Raw genomic sequence first — 19848 nt, 5'->3', positions numbered from 1 at the left:
GATGGGCAATTAAAAAAAGCTAGGGGAAATGCCTTGCTTACAGTATAAAACATGTGATTCATAGCTTCTATTTCTATGATTCAACATTGTCTAATGACATGGATGGACTCCACATGACTTCTGGAGCTCAGCTTAACTAAACCTGAATGAATGAACAAACAAAACACACCTCCATCTTGGGCTCGGTCTTGCCACTGGCCGACTCAAACTCCCGCTGGTCCCTAAGCCGCGGCTCGGCCTTGGTCTCCTGGGCCGGCAGGTCAGGCAAAGCATGCTGGGAGTGCGAATGCAAGTCGCCGCTGGCGGCAGAAGCTGGGGTGGGCACCCGGCTATCCAGACTGGCACCTGTCTGAGAAAGCTGAAAGAGAGAGAGGAGAGGACGCCAGAGAGAGACGAAGAGACAGAAAAAAGGAGAGTGAGCAAAAAAGAGGGAAAAGGGAGGAATAATAAGAGGGTCAAATGAGCAGTTAGTGGAAAGCAAGTTCTTCACAATTTGTGAAAACAGTGAGTGAGAGACAAGTGAGTTTGGTGGAAAGATGAGACATTCCATGGTTGTCATGCAGCTAGAACACAAGATGGCATGGTCAACGGAGGTCAAACAGAAAGGGTTGAAGGTGAGATGTTAAAAAGGTCGTCGTAGATAGAAGTTCGAGGTGGAAGGGCATGCCATGCGGTCTCAGGGCTCTCACCGGCGTGGTCGGGGGCTGCACTGTAGGAAGCTCCGGTTGGGGTTGGGACTGAGTCTGTGGCTGGAGGGGGGTATGTGGCTGGGGTTGAGGAGGCTGGGTCAGGTTTGGGCGGGGAGGGGTGTTGGAAGGACCAGGACCGGGGGTGGAAAGGGTGGGGGTTGAGCTGCGGCTGGATGGCTTGGGGGGCTGCAGGTTAGTTGTGGGCCCCCCTGTGGAGGAAGAGGGTGGAGGAGTGGCGCGCAGGGGGGGCTGGGAGGGGAGCTGGGGGCCCAGGGGACCAAGTGTGCTCATGGGGAGGTTAGCACTCTGCTGCTGCGGCGACTGCTGCTGTAGGGAGAGAGAGGAGGCACACACACACACACACACACACACAAGACGACACAGAACAACGATTATAACCAAACACACACGAACTTGAGTTAAGAAGGGAACCTCATGATAGTCAGTGTGTGAGTTGTGACGGTTAATGATTTTAGTGGGTAATTGAACCCCCTCATCCATCTCTCACCCTTGTGACAGTAACCCAGGCCTTCCCTCCCACCATCTATCTAAACCTCCCTCCCTTTATCTCTCACCTGTGTGACAGCAGCCTGTGCTGGGGGCTGGCCTAGACCCAGGTTGTTAGCATTCATGGTGCTGGAGGCAGAGGGGGGAAATGTGGTCTGAGGGGGATGGAATTGACTATTTTGATTGGCCGTCTGTCCCACCATGTTGCCGCCGCCGCCGTGGGCTCCCAGCATGCCCTGGGCCTGTGGCATCCGCGAGGGAGACAGACCCATCTGAGGAGGAGAGAGTGTTACCGTGGTAATAGGAGAACCAATCAATCAAATCCTAGATATACACAAACACAATGAAGCGTAAAGAGGAGTATGGCAGCCTCAATGCTATAGTCTGGGGCCCCTAAAATACAGCATCATTTCAATATATCCCTTCAAGTCTATGTGAATACCAATTTAAAATCCAAATACAACCAGTTTGCCATTTCAATTAGTCACTGTGTCGTCTCTTCCAGACAGCACCAACAGAGGGGTTGTCTATAACGGGAGAGATCATCAATTATCACAACGAGAGCTCTCAGCAAGGTGGCGTCATCAGTGAGCAAGCGGCGCTCTGACTCAAATTGCTAGGAAAACTAAAATAAATGGCGCGTTGTGTGCTGAAACGTGACCCCTGTTACTCCCGCATCCCACGCTTCGAACTGTTTTTGCTGACTAAAGGGAATGCTGGGAGGACAAACTCCCTCTCACATCCCTTGTTCTCTCCATTCTTCTCTCTCTCAGTCAGTCTTGGTACAACAGTAAACCATGCCAGCTGTGCTGTACTTCAGAGTGGTGGTGCTGCTGAGCGTTAAGAGGGAATGCTGGGAGGACAAACTCCCTCTCACATCCCTTGTTCTCTCCATTCTTCTCTCTCTCAGTCAGTCTTGGTACAACAGTAAACCATGCCAGCTCTTCTTCTGGTGGTGCTGCTGAGCGTTAGTGCTGGGAGTCTTGGTCAGTCTTGGTACAACAGTATAACATGCCAGCAGTGCTGTACTTCAGAGTGGTGGTGCTGCTGCATCATTTCATCCTAACTGACTGACTGACACTTCTCTCTTGGCCACTAAAAATACTCTCCAACATGCGGTGAGTCATGGCTGGAGAGAACATGATGTCCTGCGTCTCAAATAGCACCCTATTCCCTACATCGGGCTCTGGGCAAAATTAGAGCATTATGGGAGGTGTTGACAGGACACCCTTGTATATCCTTGTGTGTGGTACTCACGGAGGGAACGGAGCCCATGTTGATCTGTGTGGGGTGGTTCATGGGGGAGACGGCACGGGGGCCTAGAGGCTGCTGGGACATCTGGATGTTGGGCAGGGCCATGGGGCTGAACTGATTGAGCCCTGCAGAGAAGAGGTGGAGCACAACGTCAGGCGCGCATGCACACAGGCACCCTCACCACGCACACAGGACATGACGCACAACACACCTGTAGAGAGATGCTAAGCGCATACATCAAATTGATCAACACGAATACGCAGATTCACACCACACACACAAATTGCCTTAGGTAAGAAAACCTAGGGTGGGGTTTGTACCTTGAACAATTTGCATGCGATTCATGATCTGATTTGGCACATTGGGCATAGACACAGGTCCATCTGAGGAAGAGGAAGGAGAGAAAGACAGCAGGATAAGGTAAGGGTTGGAGAAGAGCCGCAAACAAAAATGGCAGAAAAGCAACCCCCCCAAACAGTTCCAGAAAAGCCCTGGCTTTGGACCACCCACCACGACCACCTCCAGAGTGTTAGGGTTTAGGGTCATGGCATGGTACTCACTCTGTGGCCGAACAGACTGCCCAGGGCCCAGGGTGTTGGGCTGCGGGAGACCTCCAGGCTGCTGTTGGGCTCCTGCAGCCGTCAGAGGCCCCTGGTTGATGATCTGTTTCTGGAGCCGAGACCTCCTCTTCTCCTCCAGCTCCTTCTGGATTTTATAGATCTTCTCTGCCAGAAAGTGGTAGTATTCATCCTGCAGGGGAGACAACAAATTAATGAATAAAATGGTTGGGTAATGTAGTTCAAAACAATCTAGCAGTCTAAAAACTACAAACTATTCGACTGCATAAAAACTAGTTTACCACCATTATGGCTCATCAACTTCAGCGCTCAAGTGTTGGTAAGAGCACAAACTGATAGAATAGATAAAAGCAGGACACAGAGAACTATTCAAGGGGCTTGTTTCTGGGGAATGTGAGTTGTGGACCCTAATGTTGGCAAACTCGTACATGTCCCCCTCCACCCCCAGCGTGCGCGTTGTACCCTAATGTTGGCAAACTCGTACATGTCCCCCTCCACCTTCCCAAAATCATACAGTGCATTCAGAAAGTATTCAGACCCCTTGATTATATTTTTCCCCTCGATCTACACCCAATACCCCAGAATGACAAATCGAACAGGTTTATGCATTTTTGCAAATGTATAATTTCTTACAGAAATTCCTTATTTACATAAGTATTCCGACCATTTGATATGAGACTCGAAATAGAGCTCACTTGCATCCTGTTAACAGTGATCATCCTGGAGATGTTTCTACAACTTGGGAGTCCACCTGTGGTAAATTCAATTGATTGAACATTATTTGGAAAGGCACACATCTGTCTATATAAGGTCCCATATTTGATAGAGCATGTCAGAGCAAACACCAAGCCATGAGGTCGAAGGAATTGTCTGTAGAGCTCCGAGACAAGATTGTGTCACGGCACAGATCTGGGGAAGGGTACCAAAACATATCTGCAGCATTGAAGGTCCCCAAGAACACAGTGGCCTCCCTCATTCTTAAATGGAAGAAGTTTGGAACCATCAAGACTCTTCCTAGAGCTGGCCGCTAGGCAAAACTGGGCAATTGTGGGAGTAGGGCCATGGTTAGGGAGGTGACCAATAACCCGATGGTCACTGGCAGAGAGCTCCAGAGTTCCTCTGTGGAGATAGGAGAACCTTCCAGAAGGACAACCATCTCTGTAGCACTCCACCAATCAGGCCTTCATGGTTGTGGACTGATGGAAGCCACTCATCAGTAAAAGGCACATGACAGCCCGCTTGGAGTTTGCTAAAAGACACCTAAAGGACTGAAAACAAGGGACTCTTTGGCCTGAATTCCAAGCGTCACACCCAGAGGAAACCTGGCACCATCCCTACGGTGAAGAATGGTGGTGGCAGGATAATGCTGTGGGGATGTTAAGCAGCAGGGACTGGGAGACTAGTCAGGATCGAGGCAAAGATGAACAGAGCAAAGTATGAAAAGATCCTTGATGAAAACCTACTCCAGAGCACTCAGGACCTCAGACTGGGGTGAAGGTTTACCTTCCAACAGGACAACAACCCTAAGCAAACAGCCAAGACAATGCATGTGTGGCTACGGGACGAGTCTCTGAATGCCCTTGAGTGGCCCAACCAGAGCCCAGACTTGAACCAGATCTAATATCTCTGGAGACCTGAAAATGGCAACACTCCCCATCCAACCTGACAGAGCTCAAGGGGCTCTGCAGTGAAAAAAGTTGAGAAACTCCAAATATAGGTTTGCCAAGCCTGTAGCGTCATACTCAAGAAGACAAGGCTGTAATCGCTGTCAAAGGTGCTTCAACAAAGTACTGAGTAAAGGGTCTGAATATTTATGTAAATGTGTTTATTTTAAATTTTTAATACATTTGCAAACATTTCTAAAAATCTGTTTTTGCTTTGTAATTATGGGCTATTGTGTGTAGATTGATGAGGAAAAAAAACAACTTAATCCATTTTAGAATAAGGCTGTAACGTAACAAAATGTGGAAAAGGTCAAGCGGTCCAAATACTTCCGAATGCACTGCAGCCCTCCACCTTCCTAGCGTGTGTGTGTGTGTGTGTTGTACCCTGCTGTTGGCAGACTCGTACATGTCCCCCTCGACCTTCCTAGCGTATGCCACCAGGTTCTCCATCCGCCTATCCTTTAGAGCTGCCGGATCTGGGGTGGGGAAAATGGCTTGTACTCTGGACAGAGAGAAGTAGAGGGAGTGAGCAGAGGCATTGAATAAACAAACTAATGAACATGGGAAGGACTCTTGAGTCTCTATAGACTCTTTTCAAGTGATTCATTGCTTATGTCACCTTAAGAACATGACTTTCTCATTACAGAGCTTCTGATATAAGTGGATGTGGGTGGTTGTGACTAGGAAGTTGTTTGTGTGATGGGTGACACATCTAAAGGCTCCCGGTGAGTCCCAATACAAAACCACTGCTTTGGAACTGAACCACGGCTCTGAGAGACTTGTGTTTACTATTCCATTGAGATAAGAGTATTTTAACAGTTTTCACTGGTCGTTTTCCCACTGCAGCCATCTGGACGTACAGTTTGTGGACGAGGTGGTTGCGGAGGTCCTGAGTGACGTGTTCATGCCAGGTCTTCCTGACTCCCGATGCTGAGAGGGGGGCGGCGGTGGGCAGGCTACCCCCCATGGAGCCAACAACTGACCCATCGGACAGCAGCTGACTGACAAGGGAAGGAGAGGGGGAGATTAGGACAAGGGAAAACATCTTACATAGACCTGAACCAAAGCTCATGAGGACTTCCAATTCAATTAAGTCTGGTGCTGTGTCAACAAGTCAATTCATATGGAAAACTGTGAGAGAATCTTCAATACAGCTAAATGTACTCACTTATTATCCATGATCGTGCTGTACGCCTACTTTCATGTTTCAGTCACTATCTATTTCTCAGCTAAAGCAACAGTTTTTTGAATAACCACTTAATCAATAATTCAATTCCTTGGCACAGCTCCTAGACATGATGTATGTTTGCTGAGACTCACTTGTTGGCGTTGAGAGAGTCCGAGTGCAGATTGGTCTGATCTGACGAGGCCACGCCCGTCGCCCCGCCCCCTAGAGCCATCTGGTTACCTGGAGAAAGAGACACAGCAAGTTAGAATCTGTATGTGTGTCTAGTAGAATCTGTATGTGTCTAGACGCAAGTTAAGATTGTATTATACACACACACACTCCTCATCAGACAAGACAGAAGCACACACACACACTAATGTTTACGCAGTTAAATTAAGTAGAAACTGTTACTAGACGGTTAATTAAACAAAACCTGTTGAGCAAGGCCCAATGCGACTGACTAAACTATGGTCTCTTAATCAAACAGTTCTCCCAAACTGACACACCTGGGATCGTGCTCATTAGGCAGCAAACAGAAAATGGATTGAAACACAGAGGGACCATCTTGGGCTTGTGTATCTGGACCTAAGGAAGGCTTTTTATACTGTGAGATTTTGTGATTCTCATTACAGAATTGTTCAAGTTCAACCTTTCCCCCAATGCCTTGAGATGGATGAAATCATACCTTGAAGGCAGAACTCAGTGTGTCAGAGTGAGCGATGAGCTGTCGCCCACTCTTAGCTATGATGTGGGCATGCCCCAAGGGTCAATACTGGGGCCCCTCATGTTCAGCCTGTACATTCATGATCTGCCTTCTGTCTGTACTGGGTCTGAAGTTCAAATGTATGCAGATGATACATGTGCATGCAAAGAACAAAAAACAAGCGGCACAAGTACTCACTACTGTAATGGTCCAGGTTACAAAGTGGCTCAGTGTTTGCATCTCAATGTGAAAAAAACTGTTTGCATGTTCTTCACAAAGAGGGCAACAGATGCTACTGAACCAGATGTCTATGTGTCAGGGGAGAAGCTCCAGGTGGTATCTGATTTTAAGTACCATGGCATCATACTTGATTCCAACCTCTCTTTTAAAAAGCATGTGAAAAAGGTCATTCAGATAACCAAATACGAAATTGGTTGGCTACAGAGGTAGCAAAACTGTACTTCAAATCTATGATACTCCCCCACTGAACATACTGCTTGACTAGTTGGGCCCAAGCTTGCTGTACAACATTAAAACCTATTCAGTCCGTCTACAAACAGGCTCTCAAAGTGCTTGATAGGAAGCCCAATAGCGATCATCACTGTTACATTATCAGAAAGCATGAGCTCCTGAGTTGGGAAAATCTTGTGCAATACACCGACGCATGTCTTGTATACAAGATCCTAAATGGCCTGGCTCCCCCTCCACTCAGTATTTTTGTTAAACAGAAAACCCAAACATATGGCAGCAGATCCACAAGGTCTGCCATGAGAGGTGACTGTATAGTTCCCTTAAAGGAAAACCAACTTTAGTAAATCCGCTTTCTCTGTGAGAGCTTCCCATGTCTGGAATACACTGCCATCAGACACACATAACTGCACCACCTATCACACTTTCACAAAATGTATGAATACATGGTTAAAGGTCAATCAGATTTGTGATCATGATCCCTAGCTGTGTGTTGCCGCTTTCCATGTTGTCTGTAGCTTGTGAGGTGTGGAGAAACTGTTGCTTTTATGAATTTGTCCTGTTGCTCTGTCTGTATGCTACGTCTTGCTTGTCCTATGTTGCTCTGTCTGTATGCTACGTCTTGCTTGTCCTATGTTGCTCTCTCTGTATGCTACGTCTTGCTTGGCCTATGTTGCTCTGCGTGTGCTCACTACTCAATAATTGTCTATATTGTAATTGTTTTTAATAACCTGCCCAGGGACTGCAGTTGAAAATTAGCCGGCTGGCTAAAACCGGCACTTTTAATGAAACATTGATTAATGTGCACTGTCCCTATAAAAATAAAAATAAAGTCAAACCTGAACTGGTCCAATAAGAAACACTAATTCTCATTTTCCATTCCAAAACATTTTTAAAATGTCTTCTGTGGAGTGTCCTAATGAACACAGCCCTGCTATACAAAACCACTCTTTACCTAGTGCATTGATGGGTCTCATCAGCTGTGGATGCTGCCCCTGGGTAGCGTTCTGTCCCTCTTGGGGGGTCTGACCGGGGGTGGGGGTCTGGTTGCTGTACGGCAGGCCCAGGGCGGCATAGGCCCTCTGCATGGAGGAGGGGTCGATGGGAGTGGGGGTGTTGAGGGAGGGAGAGCTGGGTGGGCCAGAGACCACAGAGGCCAGGGAGTTCTGGAGGGCAGCGTTGGGGGAACTCAGCAAGGCTGGAGGGGGGAAGAGAGATTCTAGTTAACATTGATTTGACTATGATAAAGATATGCTGTTAGCTATAGTCCTATACAATGTAATCAAACAAATATACAGTCATGTAGGCACACATTAATGTATACACACACACACACACAAAGCTTTCATAACCTGATTGATATTTATTCTTGGAACTTTACTTGCCATGAGATAGCCGTGTGAAACAGCAGATATGGTTCTAATCTTAGTGGTTTAACCACATTATGACACACAAGAGCTGTAGAAATTCCTTCAGGGGGTATTACATGTGTAAAATCTGCATATTAAATAGAGTTCAGCCAACATACTACACTAAGACCGCGTCCCAAATGGCACCCTATTCCCTATAGTGCACTATGGGCCCTGGTGTATGTAGGGAATAGGGTGCAATTTGGGACGCATGATAAGACAAAAAGAAAATCAGAGGAGAACAAACAAACGTTGCTTGCTATTTACACTGGCAGGAGTAAAGTCAGTGGTGCCATTGTGCTTTCCAGCATGTGAATCAGGCAGAGAGAAACAAACTCTGAAGAACAGAGTGATGAAAGAAGCTGAGCAGAGGGAGAGAGAATGAGCAAGCAGAGAACGAGAGAGAAAAGAAGGAGTAAAAGAGCAAAGGGAAAAAAACAAGAAAGCAGAGCAAGGCAAAGAGAATGAGAGAGAGAGGGGGAGAGCAATTAGCAGAGTGAGAGAACAAGAAAGAGAAAGAAAAAAAGCATCCATGGAGGCAGGCAGTCATCTGGGGGGGGTTAAATGAATCATCAGCCTACCAGCCAATCGCTCAGCAGGACAGCCACACACCCTCCATCCCCCTCCTCTCCCTCCTGCGTCTCGGATTACAAGCCCAGCAGGAGTCCACTCTTGCTCATCGAGCTGTTCATAGCCAGCCCTGTGGAACGCTAGCCTGGTCCCAGTTCTGATTGTGCCATCTTGCCTAGATCTACTGTCATTGGCAAGACAGCACAAACATATCTAAGACCAGGCTAGAAGTTCTCATTGAGAAGGATGAGGTGGTCTCTAGTCACTGATCTAAGTTCAGTTTTGGGTTTTCACCCTAATGGTTGATATATGGGGAGTCAGTAAACTGATCCTAGATCAGTGTGTGTGGGTACTACTCACGTTGCTGGTTCTTCTTGTCACTGGCGTTCTTTAGCGGCAGGCAGACAGGACAGTCGTGCCGCGTACAGTTCTTCCAGTGTGAGATGATCTGTCTGGATGACGCACAGTGAGCCACTACAGAGGGGAAAGGAAGAGCAGAGGGAACACAGCGTTACACCACCTGTAACACAGGTTTAATGTCACATGCACAAGCACAGTGAAATGCCTTTCTTGCACTAAACACAACAATGCAGTAATCAATATCAATGTAATACTAAAAGTATGTGGACACTTGCTCTTCGAACATCTTATTCCAAAACCATGGGCATTAATATGGAGTTGGTTCCCCCTTTGCTGCTATAACAGCCTCCACTATAGTGGAAAGCCTTCCCAGAAGATGTTCGAACACTGCAGCGGGGACTCAATTCATCCGCAACAGCATTAGTGAGGTCGGGCACTAATTTTGGGCGATTTGGCCAGGCTTGCAGTCGGCTTTCCAATTCATCCCAAAGGTGTTCGGTGGGGTTGAGGTCAGGGGTCTGTGCAGGCTAGTCAAGTTCTTCCACACCGAACTCAACAAACTATTTATGTATGGACCTCGCTTTGTGAAAAGGGACAATGTCATGCTGAAACAGGGAAAGGCCTTCCCCAAACTATTGCCAAAAAGTTGGAAGCACAGAATCGTCTAGAATGTCATTGTATGCTGAAGCGTTAAGATTTCCCTTCACTGCAACTAAGGGGCATAGACCGAACAATAAAAATAAAAAAAGCCCCAGAATATTATTCCTCTTCTACCAAACTTTAGTTGGCTCTATTCATTCTGGCCAGTAGTTTTCTCCTGGCATTCGACAAACCCAGATTTGTCCGTCGGACTGCCAGATGGTGAGGCATGATTCATCACCCCCAGAGAACGTGTTTCCATTGCTCCAGAGTCCAATGGTGGCAAGCTTTATACCACTTCAGCAAACACATGGTATTGGGCATGGTGATCCAAGGCTTGTGTGCAGCTGCTCGGCAATGGAAACCCATTTCATGAAGCTCCCGATGAGTTCTTGTGCGGACGTTGCTTCCAGGAGCAGTTTGGAATTCGGTAGTGAGTGTTGCAAGGCCAGACAATTCTTACACGCTACACGTTTCAGTACCTGCTTGTCCCGTTCTGTGGCCTGCCACTAACGCTGAGCCGCTGTTGCTCCTTGACGTTTCCACTTCACAGCATTTACAGTTGACTGGGGCAACTCTAGCAGGGCAGAAATTAGACAAACTGACTTGTTGGAAAGGTGGCACCCTATGACGGTGCCACGTTGAATGACACTGAGCTCTTCAGTACGGGCCATTACACTGCCAATGTTAGTCTATGAAGATCGCATGACTGTGTGCTGAGTTTTATACATCTGCAGAATCTGCTAATATGAAGGGATGTCCACATACTTACACTACACGGTCAAAAGTAAGATATATACAGGGTCAGTTTGAATATTATATTTTCAATGTGCAGGGATTCTGGAGTCATAGCAGCAGATAGAGGTCACTAGGCATCAGGATAAATGAGAGTAGCAGGAGCATATATGATGATTATACGTGTTACAAAATGTATTTGTAATAATGACAATTACAACAATACTGAATTAACACTTATTTTAACACATCAATAAAATCAATTTAGCCTCAAATAAATAATGAAACATGTTCAATTTGGTTTAAATAATGCAAAAACAAAGTGTTGGAGAAGAAAGTATAAGTGCAATATGTGCCATGTAAGAAAGCTAACGTTTCAGTTCCTTGCTCAGAACATGAGAACATATGAAAGTTGGTGGTTCCTTTTAACATGAGTCTTCAATATTCCCAGGTAAGAAGTTTTAGGTTGTAGTTATTATAGGGCTATTTCCCTCTATACCATTTGTATTTCATTAACCTTTGACTATTGGATGTTCTTATAGACACTTTAGTATTGCCAGTGTAACAGTATAGCTTCCGTCCCTTTCCTCACTCCTCCCCGGGCTCGAACCAGCAACACAACGACAACATCCACCATCGAAGCAGCGTTACCCATGCATAGCAAGGGGAACAACTACTAGAAGGCTCAGAGCGAGTGACGTTTGAAATGCTATTAGCGTGCGCTAACTAGCTAGCCATTTCACTTCGGTTACACCAGCCTCATCTCGGGAGTTGATAGGCTTGAAGTCATAAACAGCGCAATGCTTGACGCACAACGAAGAGCTGCAGGCAAACGCACGAAAGTGCTGTTTGAATGAATGTTCACGCGCCTGCATCTGCCTACCACCGCTCAGTCAGATACTTAGATACTTGTATGCTCAGTCAGATTATATGCAACGCAGGACAAGCTAGATAATATCTAGTAATATCATCAACCATGTGTAGTTAGTGATTATGATTGTTTTTTTTTTTTATAAGATAAGTTTAATGCTAGCTAGCAACTTACCTTGGCTTACTGCATTCGCATAACAGGCAGTCTCCTTGTGGAGTGCAACGAGGGAGAGGCAGGCCGTTATTGCGTTGGACTAGTTAACTGTAAGGTTGCAAGATTGGATCCCCCGAGCTGACAAGGTGAAAATCTGTCGTTCTGCCCCTGAACAAAGCAGTTAACCCACCGTTCCTAGAACGTCATTGAAAATAAGAATGTGTTCTTAACTGACTTGCCTAGTTAAAATAAGGCTGTAACTTCTGAATACAATGTATATGGATAAATGTTTAAAAATGTCAACAAATGAAGAACAGATCAACCAATCAATTGGTCAACCAATGTTTTTTTGTCGGCGACAGCCCTAGATTCCAACCAAACAAGCCTTAGACTGTTCTCTTTGTTGACGGTACTGGTGCATCAGGTCTGACACCAACAGGCTCCTGAACAGCTTCAAAATAGCTAACAAAATGGCTACACGGACTATCTGGGTTGACTCATGTTTTTATGATTTTTGGGGGGGGCACTGTTTCCATGTACGATCACAAGACTCGTGTGTGTGTGTGTGTGTGTGTGTGTGTATGTGTGTATGTGTGTATGTGTGTATGTGTGTATGTGTGTATGTGTGTATGTGTGTATGTGTGTATGTGTGTATGTATGTATGTATGTATGTATGTATGTATGTATGTATGTATGTATGTATGTATGTATGTATATATATATATATATATATATATATACATATACACACACACACACTGAAACAGTGCTGAATGTGTTTGTATGTATATATGTACATATTCTAGAGGTCGACCGATTAATCGGAATGGCCGATTACAAGTTTTCATAACAATCGGAAATCGGTATTTTTGGGCGCCGATTTGCAGATGACATTTTTTAAATACTTTTATTTAAAAATGTTAAAGTATAATTGTTTCCTCAATCTACACACAATACCCCATAATGACAAAGAACTGATCTTTTTTAAATGTGAATTTTTTAAATCACATTTGCATAAGTATTCAGACCCTTTTACTCAGCACTTTGTGAAAGCACCTGTGGCAGTGATTAAAGCCTTGAGTCTTCTTGGGTAAGATGCTACAAGCTTGGCACACCTGTATTTGGGGAGTGTCTCCCATTCTTCTCTGCAGATCCCCTCGAGCTCTGTCAGGTTGGATGGGGAGAATCACTGCACAGCCATTTTCAGGTCTCTCCAGAGATGTTCAATCGGTTTCAAGTCCAGGCTCTGGCTGGGCCACTCAAGGACATTCAGAGACTTGTTCCGAAACCACTCCTGCGTTGTCTTGGCTGTGTGCCTAGGGTTGTTGTCTTGTTGGAAGATGAACCTTCACCCCAGTCTGAGGTCCTGAGTGGTCTGGAGCAGGGCTTCATCAAGGATCTCTTTGTACTTTGCTCTGTTCATCTTTCCCTCGATCCTGACTAGTCTCCCAGTACCTGCCGCTGAAAAACATCCCCACAGCTCTCATGGTCAGAGTCTTCAGGTGTCTTTTTGCAAACTCCAAGCGGGCTGTTATGTGCCTTTCACTGATGAGTGACTTCTGTCTGACCACTCTACCATAAAGGCCTGATTGGTGGAGTGCTACAGAGATGGGTGTTCTTCTGGAAGGTTCTCCCATCACCACAGAGGAACTCTGGAGCTCTGTTAGAGTGAGCATTGAGTCCTTGGTCACATCCCTGACCAAGGCACTTCTACCCTGATTGCTAAGTTTGGCTGGGCAGCCAGCTCTAGGAAGAGTCTTGGTGGTTTTTCTCCATTCAAGAATGATGGAGGCCACTGTGTTCTTGGGGATCTTCAATGGTGCAGAAATGTTTTGGTACCCTTCCCCAGATCTGTGCCTTGACACAATCCCGTCTCTGAGCTCTACAGACAATTCCTTCAACCTCATGGCTTGGTTTTTGCTCTGACATGCACTGTCAACTGTGGGACCTTTATATAGACAGGTGTGCTTTTCCAACTCATGTTCAATCAATTGAATTTGCCACAAGTAGACTCCAATCAAGTTTTAGAAACATCAATGATGATCAATGTTAACAGAATGCACCTGAGCTCAATTTTGAGTCTCATAGCAAAAAGTGTCTGAATACTTGTGTAAATAAGGTATGAGTTTTAATTTGATTCATTTTAGAATGAGGCTATAATGTAACAAAATGTAGAAAAGATGAAGGGGTCTGAATACTTTCTGAATGCACTGTATAGACACAACCTGTTTGAATAAAATCAACTATATATGTTGGCTACTGAGCTTGTCTGATGCTTTAAGCACTGCGATTAAAAATGACAAATTACTAAAGAGGGAGCCAGAGATCAATATCGCCTAATCAGAAGAAAGAACCTGTTCTTGACCCCTTCCTCCCCTGGTGGCCTTCGCAGATTCTACCGTAACGTTCCTAAAGTTGCCGGTAATAGGCTACACCGAAGGTCGGCAACCTTTTCCATTTGGAGTGATAAGTTGGCGTACCAATTCCACTGCTCTGCTTGTCAGTTATGATTTTTATCTGCACATTTTCTAAGAACAGTTTAATTTCAGTTATAACGTTTTCGAATGTCTAAAAACGTTTTCGAATGTATAAATCAACGCCATGTGGTTATTCATAATTCTATCTAAATTAAAATGATACAAATCTAAAAGTAACTTCTATTGCCATTGCCAATATGTAGAATAGGAAAACATGAGCTGGCACACACCCAGAAAAATTATTTGTGCTGACTGAAGGCGAATAAACTATAAGAGAGTCGCACACTACATATATAATGTATAGGGTAAATCAACATTTTGGCATCACTGTGCCTTCTTCAGGGTAATGTCATGAATACTTGAACCAGGTTATGTAGACAAACAGTGCAATTAGTACAACCAATCACAGGGGGGGTGTGAGGGTTGAGTCAATTATTAGAGTTAATTAGAATTAATTGGGTGAAACTGTTAAAAATCAATAGTTTATGTCATATTAAATATTAGGCTATTGTTATCATATGCAAGCCATTGAATATTGTCCATAATATTAGCATAAACATACATTATTGTTTAATTCAATGTCACATATTTAATGGTTTCCTATTTAATTTATATTTGTTACATGTAGTCTTTTGGTTCAACCTTAATGCATAATAAGCATCAACAGGGGGAACATATTAGGCGTATGCTAATAAGTTGTAGAAAGAATATCAATTCATAAAAAACTTAAAATGGGCCTGAGATCAAAGTAAATATTCAGACCACTAGGGGGCCAACGTTTTTAGATAGGATAGCCACTAAGCCTCCCTTAGTAGTAGTAGGATCTTCATGTTACCTCCCCTCCTTGGTAGAGCAACATGCTCAATGCCTGTGTAGTTGAGGGAGCAGATTGGATGGATAGCGTCAACAAAGTGAGCTGCTACTGGATAGTCAATGTTCTTACACCTGATTGAGCTGTGGTGTTCAGCTATACGTTGTTGCAATTGTCTTTTCGTTTTGTCCTATGTAGGCTTTTCCACATGAGAATATGTAAAAATAGCCTACATAAAAAGCCAACAAATAAAATCATTGCAGCGCGGAGGTAGAAAATATCATGATAAAAATCCAAATCCTATAAAACCACATTGGCCACGCATAGCTTGTCTGCAAGAAACTTCAAACATTGTATCAACTATTAACTTGTTCCGGAAGAAGCTGGTGCTAGCAAACTTGCATAAAATACTCTGGGCCCTCAGAGTTTCCATCCCAGTGAACTCCGGACAGACACAGCTGTAGGCTATTTGTGCAAGAGATAAGAAGTAAATCAGGTATGGATTATCTACCGGATCAGAGCATGACATTTTTCCCCCATTTCATTCGGAGTGGTTATCGAAAGGAAGAGAGCTGGAAAGATTTTTCAAATAGGCTACGTTGAGGAACTATTGTCAGGACACCAATCCTGTAGAGGCTAATGATGCAAACTAAAAGATAAAAAGCGCCGGCAACAAGGAAAGCAGCCTCTGGGTGCAAGTTTTCCTGCTTGTTTATAGCCTCGCATAGTTCGTTAAGTTCCAGCGTGTTATTTTTCTTGTTCTGGGGTGGAATGTATACAACAGTCACGATAACAGCAGAGATTGATGATTACGGTCGTCAACCATCAATCTTATTATCAAGTGGCCAGTAGAATGGAGGGAAGAGGGGGCCAGTTTTCACTTTGCCTTAATGGCGCAAATACTCCCCCTCTCGTCTCGAATGCCGGCGTTTTCACTTGGATACCCCGAAAATTGGGTCGGAATTACAGAGAGTCCAGGGCAGATTAGTCGAAGTTGAAGCTGGATTTGGCCTAAGTAACTGACGATCTGATGTTCAAAAGTTAATGTCGGTTTTAAGAACTGATAGCGGATACATTGTGAAAATAAAGTACAAATAAATGCTAAAATAATCCCAAATTAGCCGAGTTGGGTTAGAGCTCGCAACCTGGAGGCCACACGGTAAGGCACCATCTGTGTGTTCAGTGAGCAACTACAGACAGTAAACCGAAGAGCACAAGGAACACAAAGTTAGACAATCAACACTGGCTCTCAAAACAAAAAGCAACAGCCAATATTTATATAACCCCAGATTTTCATATTCTACATTGACCAGGAAGAGGAGCCTATAATATCTCTGACATGAGTACAAAATGCACTTTAAGAGAGAAAGTGTGTATTCGTGCCAACAGCATCCAGGCCTTCCAAAGCAACACAGAAAGCAGCAAGGCCTTAAACAATAAGTCTTGGCTTGTTATAACACCGAGGCAGAACAAGAAATTGAGGAGAAACCAGAGACTCCCCAAAGGCCTGGTTATCATACCAGGCTTCTCACAGGGATAATTCAGACTGGGAAGAGTCTACTACATATGGCCTTGGGAGGCAGAAGAAGAGAACCACAAGCAAAACAATGTGGTTTTTTGGTTCTGGAATCTGTACCTGCCAGATTGGGTTTCTCCTGGCAGTGTTGGCTAACTGGCTAATATAGAGTCCCAGGGCCCTGTTCAACAGAAGAAAAAAATAATTGGGCAAATTCAGCACCTCGTCATTGGCCTCATTAGGGAGAGAACAACAAACAACAAAACATGTTTCTCCTGGATTTGTAGCAGACATATTGGGTTCCCTCTATTCTCCAGAGCAGAGAACCCAAATTGACTAACAGAGAGCCCTGGATCCTGTCAGTAGGGCACACAATAGCAAAACATTTTGCAATGGTAAACTAGAATCTGGCAATTATTATTGGACAAATTCAAGTAGAACCTCCACATTTCAGAATGTTTTAAAACGTTTTCGCCCAACTGAAGATGACCCCTACTGATGTGCCTGCTGCTGCTACAAGCCCTGGGAAAGCCCTGGGCAAGCCCTGGGGTAGGAGAAGAGGGAGTCTAGAACTAAAGGCAAGTATACATGAAAGTGACAGCTAAGTGAATAAATTGCTCGAAGCGGTGTAGAGAAGTATGAATGCATAACTATTAGGGAATACACCAACATGGCAAGACTGTTTGAGCATTAATAATAAAACCCTCAAATATATCTCAAAATGAATTTCTTACAGATTCAATACACAACCCCTCATAATAAGAGCTTAGCAACAGTTTACTTAGATTCTGTGAATTCTCAAAACAAGCCAATCCAAGCACCAGAATCACCTAAGAAAATACAACTCTATTTACTTTAGATCTGAGAAAAAGGAACAATTACTCTGAAGAGGAACGTTCATGCTGATTATTTGGGTGGTGGGTAGCCGAAGGAAATGAGCTGGCAGAGACACGAAGAACCAATGACTTGGCATGCACAAGTGTTTGGCTTCATATGACATTCAACCAGACAGCATACCAGGCCAGACATAAATGAGAGGGAGGCTGGAGGGGAATTTTCCATTAAAGCCATGAAAGAGAAAATACAACTAGAGAATGAAGGGAAAGAAAGAGAAAGGATTGAGAGGGAAAGAGAAAAGGGGAGAGAGTAGGAAAGTAGCAATTCGAGGTGTAGAACTGGAAATCCCCAGTGGCGTGACCAGATTAGGCAAAGATGCATGGTGTGACCGTTATGAGTGAAGGAGAGTCTGGCCTTTGTGTTACTTGGAGAGAAGTCAGATAGGATGAGTGGAGGGAGGGAGGAGTGATGGAGACAGGGGGAGAGAGAAACCCTGGCCTCAACGACCCAGCCATGGTGCTACTCCACACCGAGGATGTGTCCCCACCCTCCATTAGCCACAGTACCAGACCTTGCCCCCCCCCCTCCAGTACTGACCCTGGCAGGACTTGCCGGCCTGGCAGTGGGTCATGTGGTTGAGGACATTCTTCATGGTGCGGCAGTGTGGCAGGGCGCAGGCCCGCACCTCTCCATTGGCTTGCTCGCGCCGCTGGCACTTGTGGGCGTGGAGCAAGAGCACCAGCTGCTGTTGGATCAGTTTGCGCTTCTCCGGGTCGGCCGTGGGGCCAGAGATGGATACACTGCCGGGCACAGGGACCATGCCCACCGAGGGCACTTGCTGCCCGGGCTGCTGCTGGATGGGTGGAGGAAAGAGGGGGGGACATGTTAAAGAACCTCTACCTCAAAATAATTGCACTTAACTACAGTGACATCAGAGGGTCCCAGGATCAATGCAAAGCCTTGACATTTGCATTTAACATAGAGAGAACAGGAAACACTTTTGAAAAAAAGTTGTGCACTCTTTAGGGAATAGGGTGCCAGACTAGGTGTGGACAGGAGGACTCACCAGGTTTGGCACGCTGGTGACGGTGGTAAGGGGTGCTGCCTTGTTCTGAAGCTGCTGGGGGTTCACCCCCTGCCCTGGCCCCCCCTGGCCATACTGACCACCAAATGGACTGCCACCGTTACTGCCCAGGCCCAACTGAAAGAACAAAAAGGAGAGGAGGAGAGAATGGGAGAGGGGAGAAAATGTCAGGAAGCATTTAAAAACACCGTCCATGCTAATAACTAAGTCGCTCTGGATAAGAACTTCAGTTAAAATGACCAAAATGTATCAAGTGTCAATTCCATTTCAACAAGCCAAGCACACAAACCCAAATCTCAAAACATGGAAAATGCTCCCAGCATCAATTTGTCTTCTCCAATTCAGCACCAATTTGTCAACAAGCAGATCTCCCAGTGAGGTCTATGCCAGTCACAGCTCATACATGGTGCCATTATAGCTCTGCCAACTTGGTCCCACCACAACCCTGCTAGTACCAACACAGCTCAGCCATAGCCCCACACCACAACCCTACTGCCAGAGTCTGAGCTGCAGGCTGAGGAGCCAGAGGGCCTTGGCTGCATCCCTCCTCTTCCTTCCCACTTTCTCCCTCAGTACCCCTTCATCTCTTCCTCTCCATCTACAATCACCCCAGCTATCTCTTTCCTAATTCCCCCTTCCACAGCATGGAGAAGCCAGACAGAGACCCCTACATCTCTCCCCCTCTGATCTCATGCAGCAGGCAGGCTTAGACCATGGCAGGTGGCAGAAACACCCTCCCTCCCTCCCTCCATCCATCCATCCATCCCCCGGGGAACAGTCCCCCACAGGGCGTTGACAGCGCTCCAGCAGACCAGATAAAAAGGCCCAGCTGAGGCAACCAGAAACCAGCAGCTTAATTCAAACACACACACACAGCTGAAGATAGATGGAGGTGGGCTGGGGCCTATCTTTCTGTCTCTCGCTGACACTCCACACAGACGAGCACTGAAGAAGTGCGCTCGCCGTGCACTCCAGACACTCCTCCTCCTCATTCTGACACTCCACACAGCAGCCAGCTCTGCTTTGAGCCTTCCCACTCCACTGTCAGACGAGAGCGACAGAGACACAGGAGTGTATTCAGCTTGTTTGGCCGTACACATAGATAACCTTATCCCTCCGTCTTCCCTAATCCCTCCCTGTCTTCCCTATTCCTCCTTTCACACGCACCCCCTTATTCTGCATCTGATGAAGTGATTTACTGCCCAATGGTACGGCAGAGAGCCATGGAAAGAGGAAGATCACACACCCAGAAAGGAGATTTACAACCTAGCATAGTGCAGTCAACAGACCACAACAAAGACCATCACCATGAAGACTTTCTCCATGCCCCTCTCTCTCTCTGAAACAACTCAACT

General features: G+C 45.6%; 1 protein-coding gene across 1 annotated transcript in view; it reads right to left on the bottom strand.

The window, feature by feature from the left end:
• crebbpa (CREB binding protein a) overlaps positions 1-19848 on the bottom strand; it is a 58652-nt gene that overhangs the window by 17084 nt on the left and 21720 nt on the right. Inside the window, exons 3-15 of the mRNA XM_064961867.1 lie at positions 18476-18610; positions 18007-18262; positions 9371-9484; positions 7987-8229; positions 6013-6100; positions 5553-5693; positions 5077-5194; positions 3011-3200; positions 2771-2833; positions 2454-2575; positions 1265-1468; positions 690-1016; positions 170-358 (exon numbers count right to left, since the gene is read on the bottom strand). Of these exons, the coding sequence (XP_064817939.1) occupies positions 170-358; positions 690-1016; positions 1265-1468; positions 2454-2575; positions 2771-2833; positions 3011-3200; positions 5077-5194; positions 5553-5693; positions 6013-6100; positions 7987-8229; positions 9371-9484; positions 18007-18262; positions 18476-18610 (2190 nt within the window). The remainder of the gene's footprint in view (positions 1-169; positions 359-689; positions 1017-1264; positions 1469-2453; positions 2576-2770; positions 2834-3010; positions 3201-5076; positions 5195-5552; positions 5694-6012; positions 6101-7986; positions 8230-9370; positions 9485-18006; positions 18263-18475; positions 18611-19848) is intronic.

The sequence above is a fragment of the Oncorhynchus masou genome, chromosome 5 (assembly GCF_036934945.1).
Source record: "Oncorhynchus masou masou isolate Uvic2021 chromosome 5, UVic_Omas_1.1, whole genome shotgun sequence".
NCBI lineage: Eukaryota > Metazoa > Chordata > Actinopteri > Salmoniformes > Salmonidae > Oncorhynchus > Oncorhynchus masou.
Note: the sequence above shows the minus strand (reverse complement) of the source record. Positions and strands in the feature narration are given on the sequence as shown.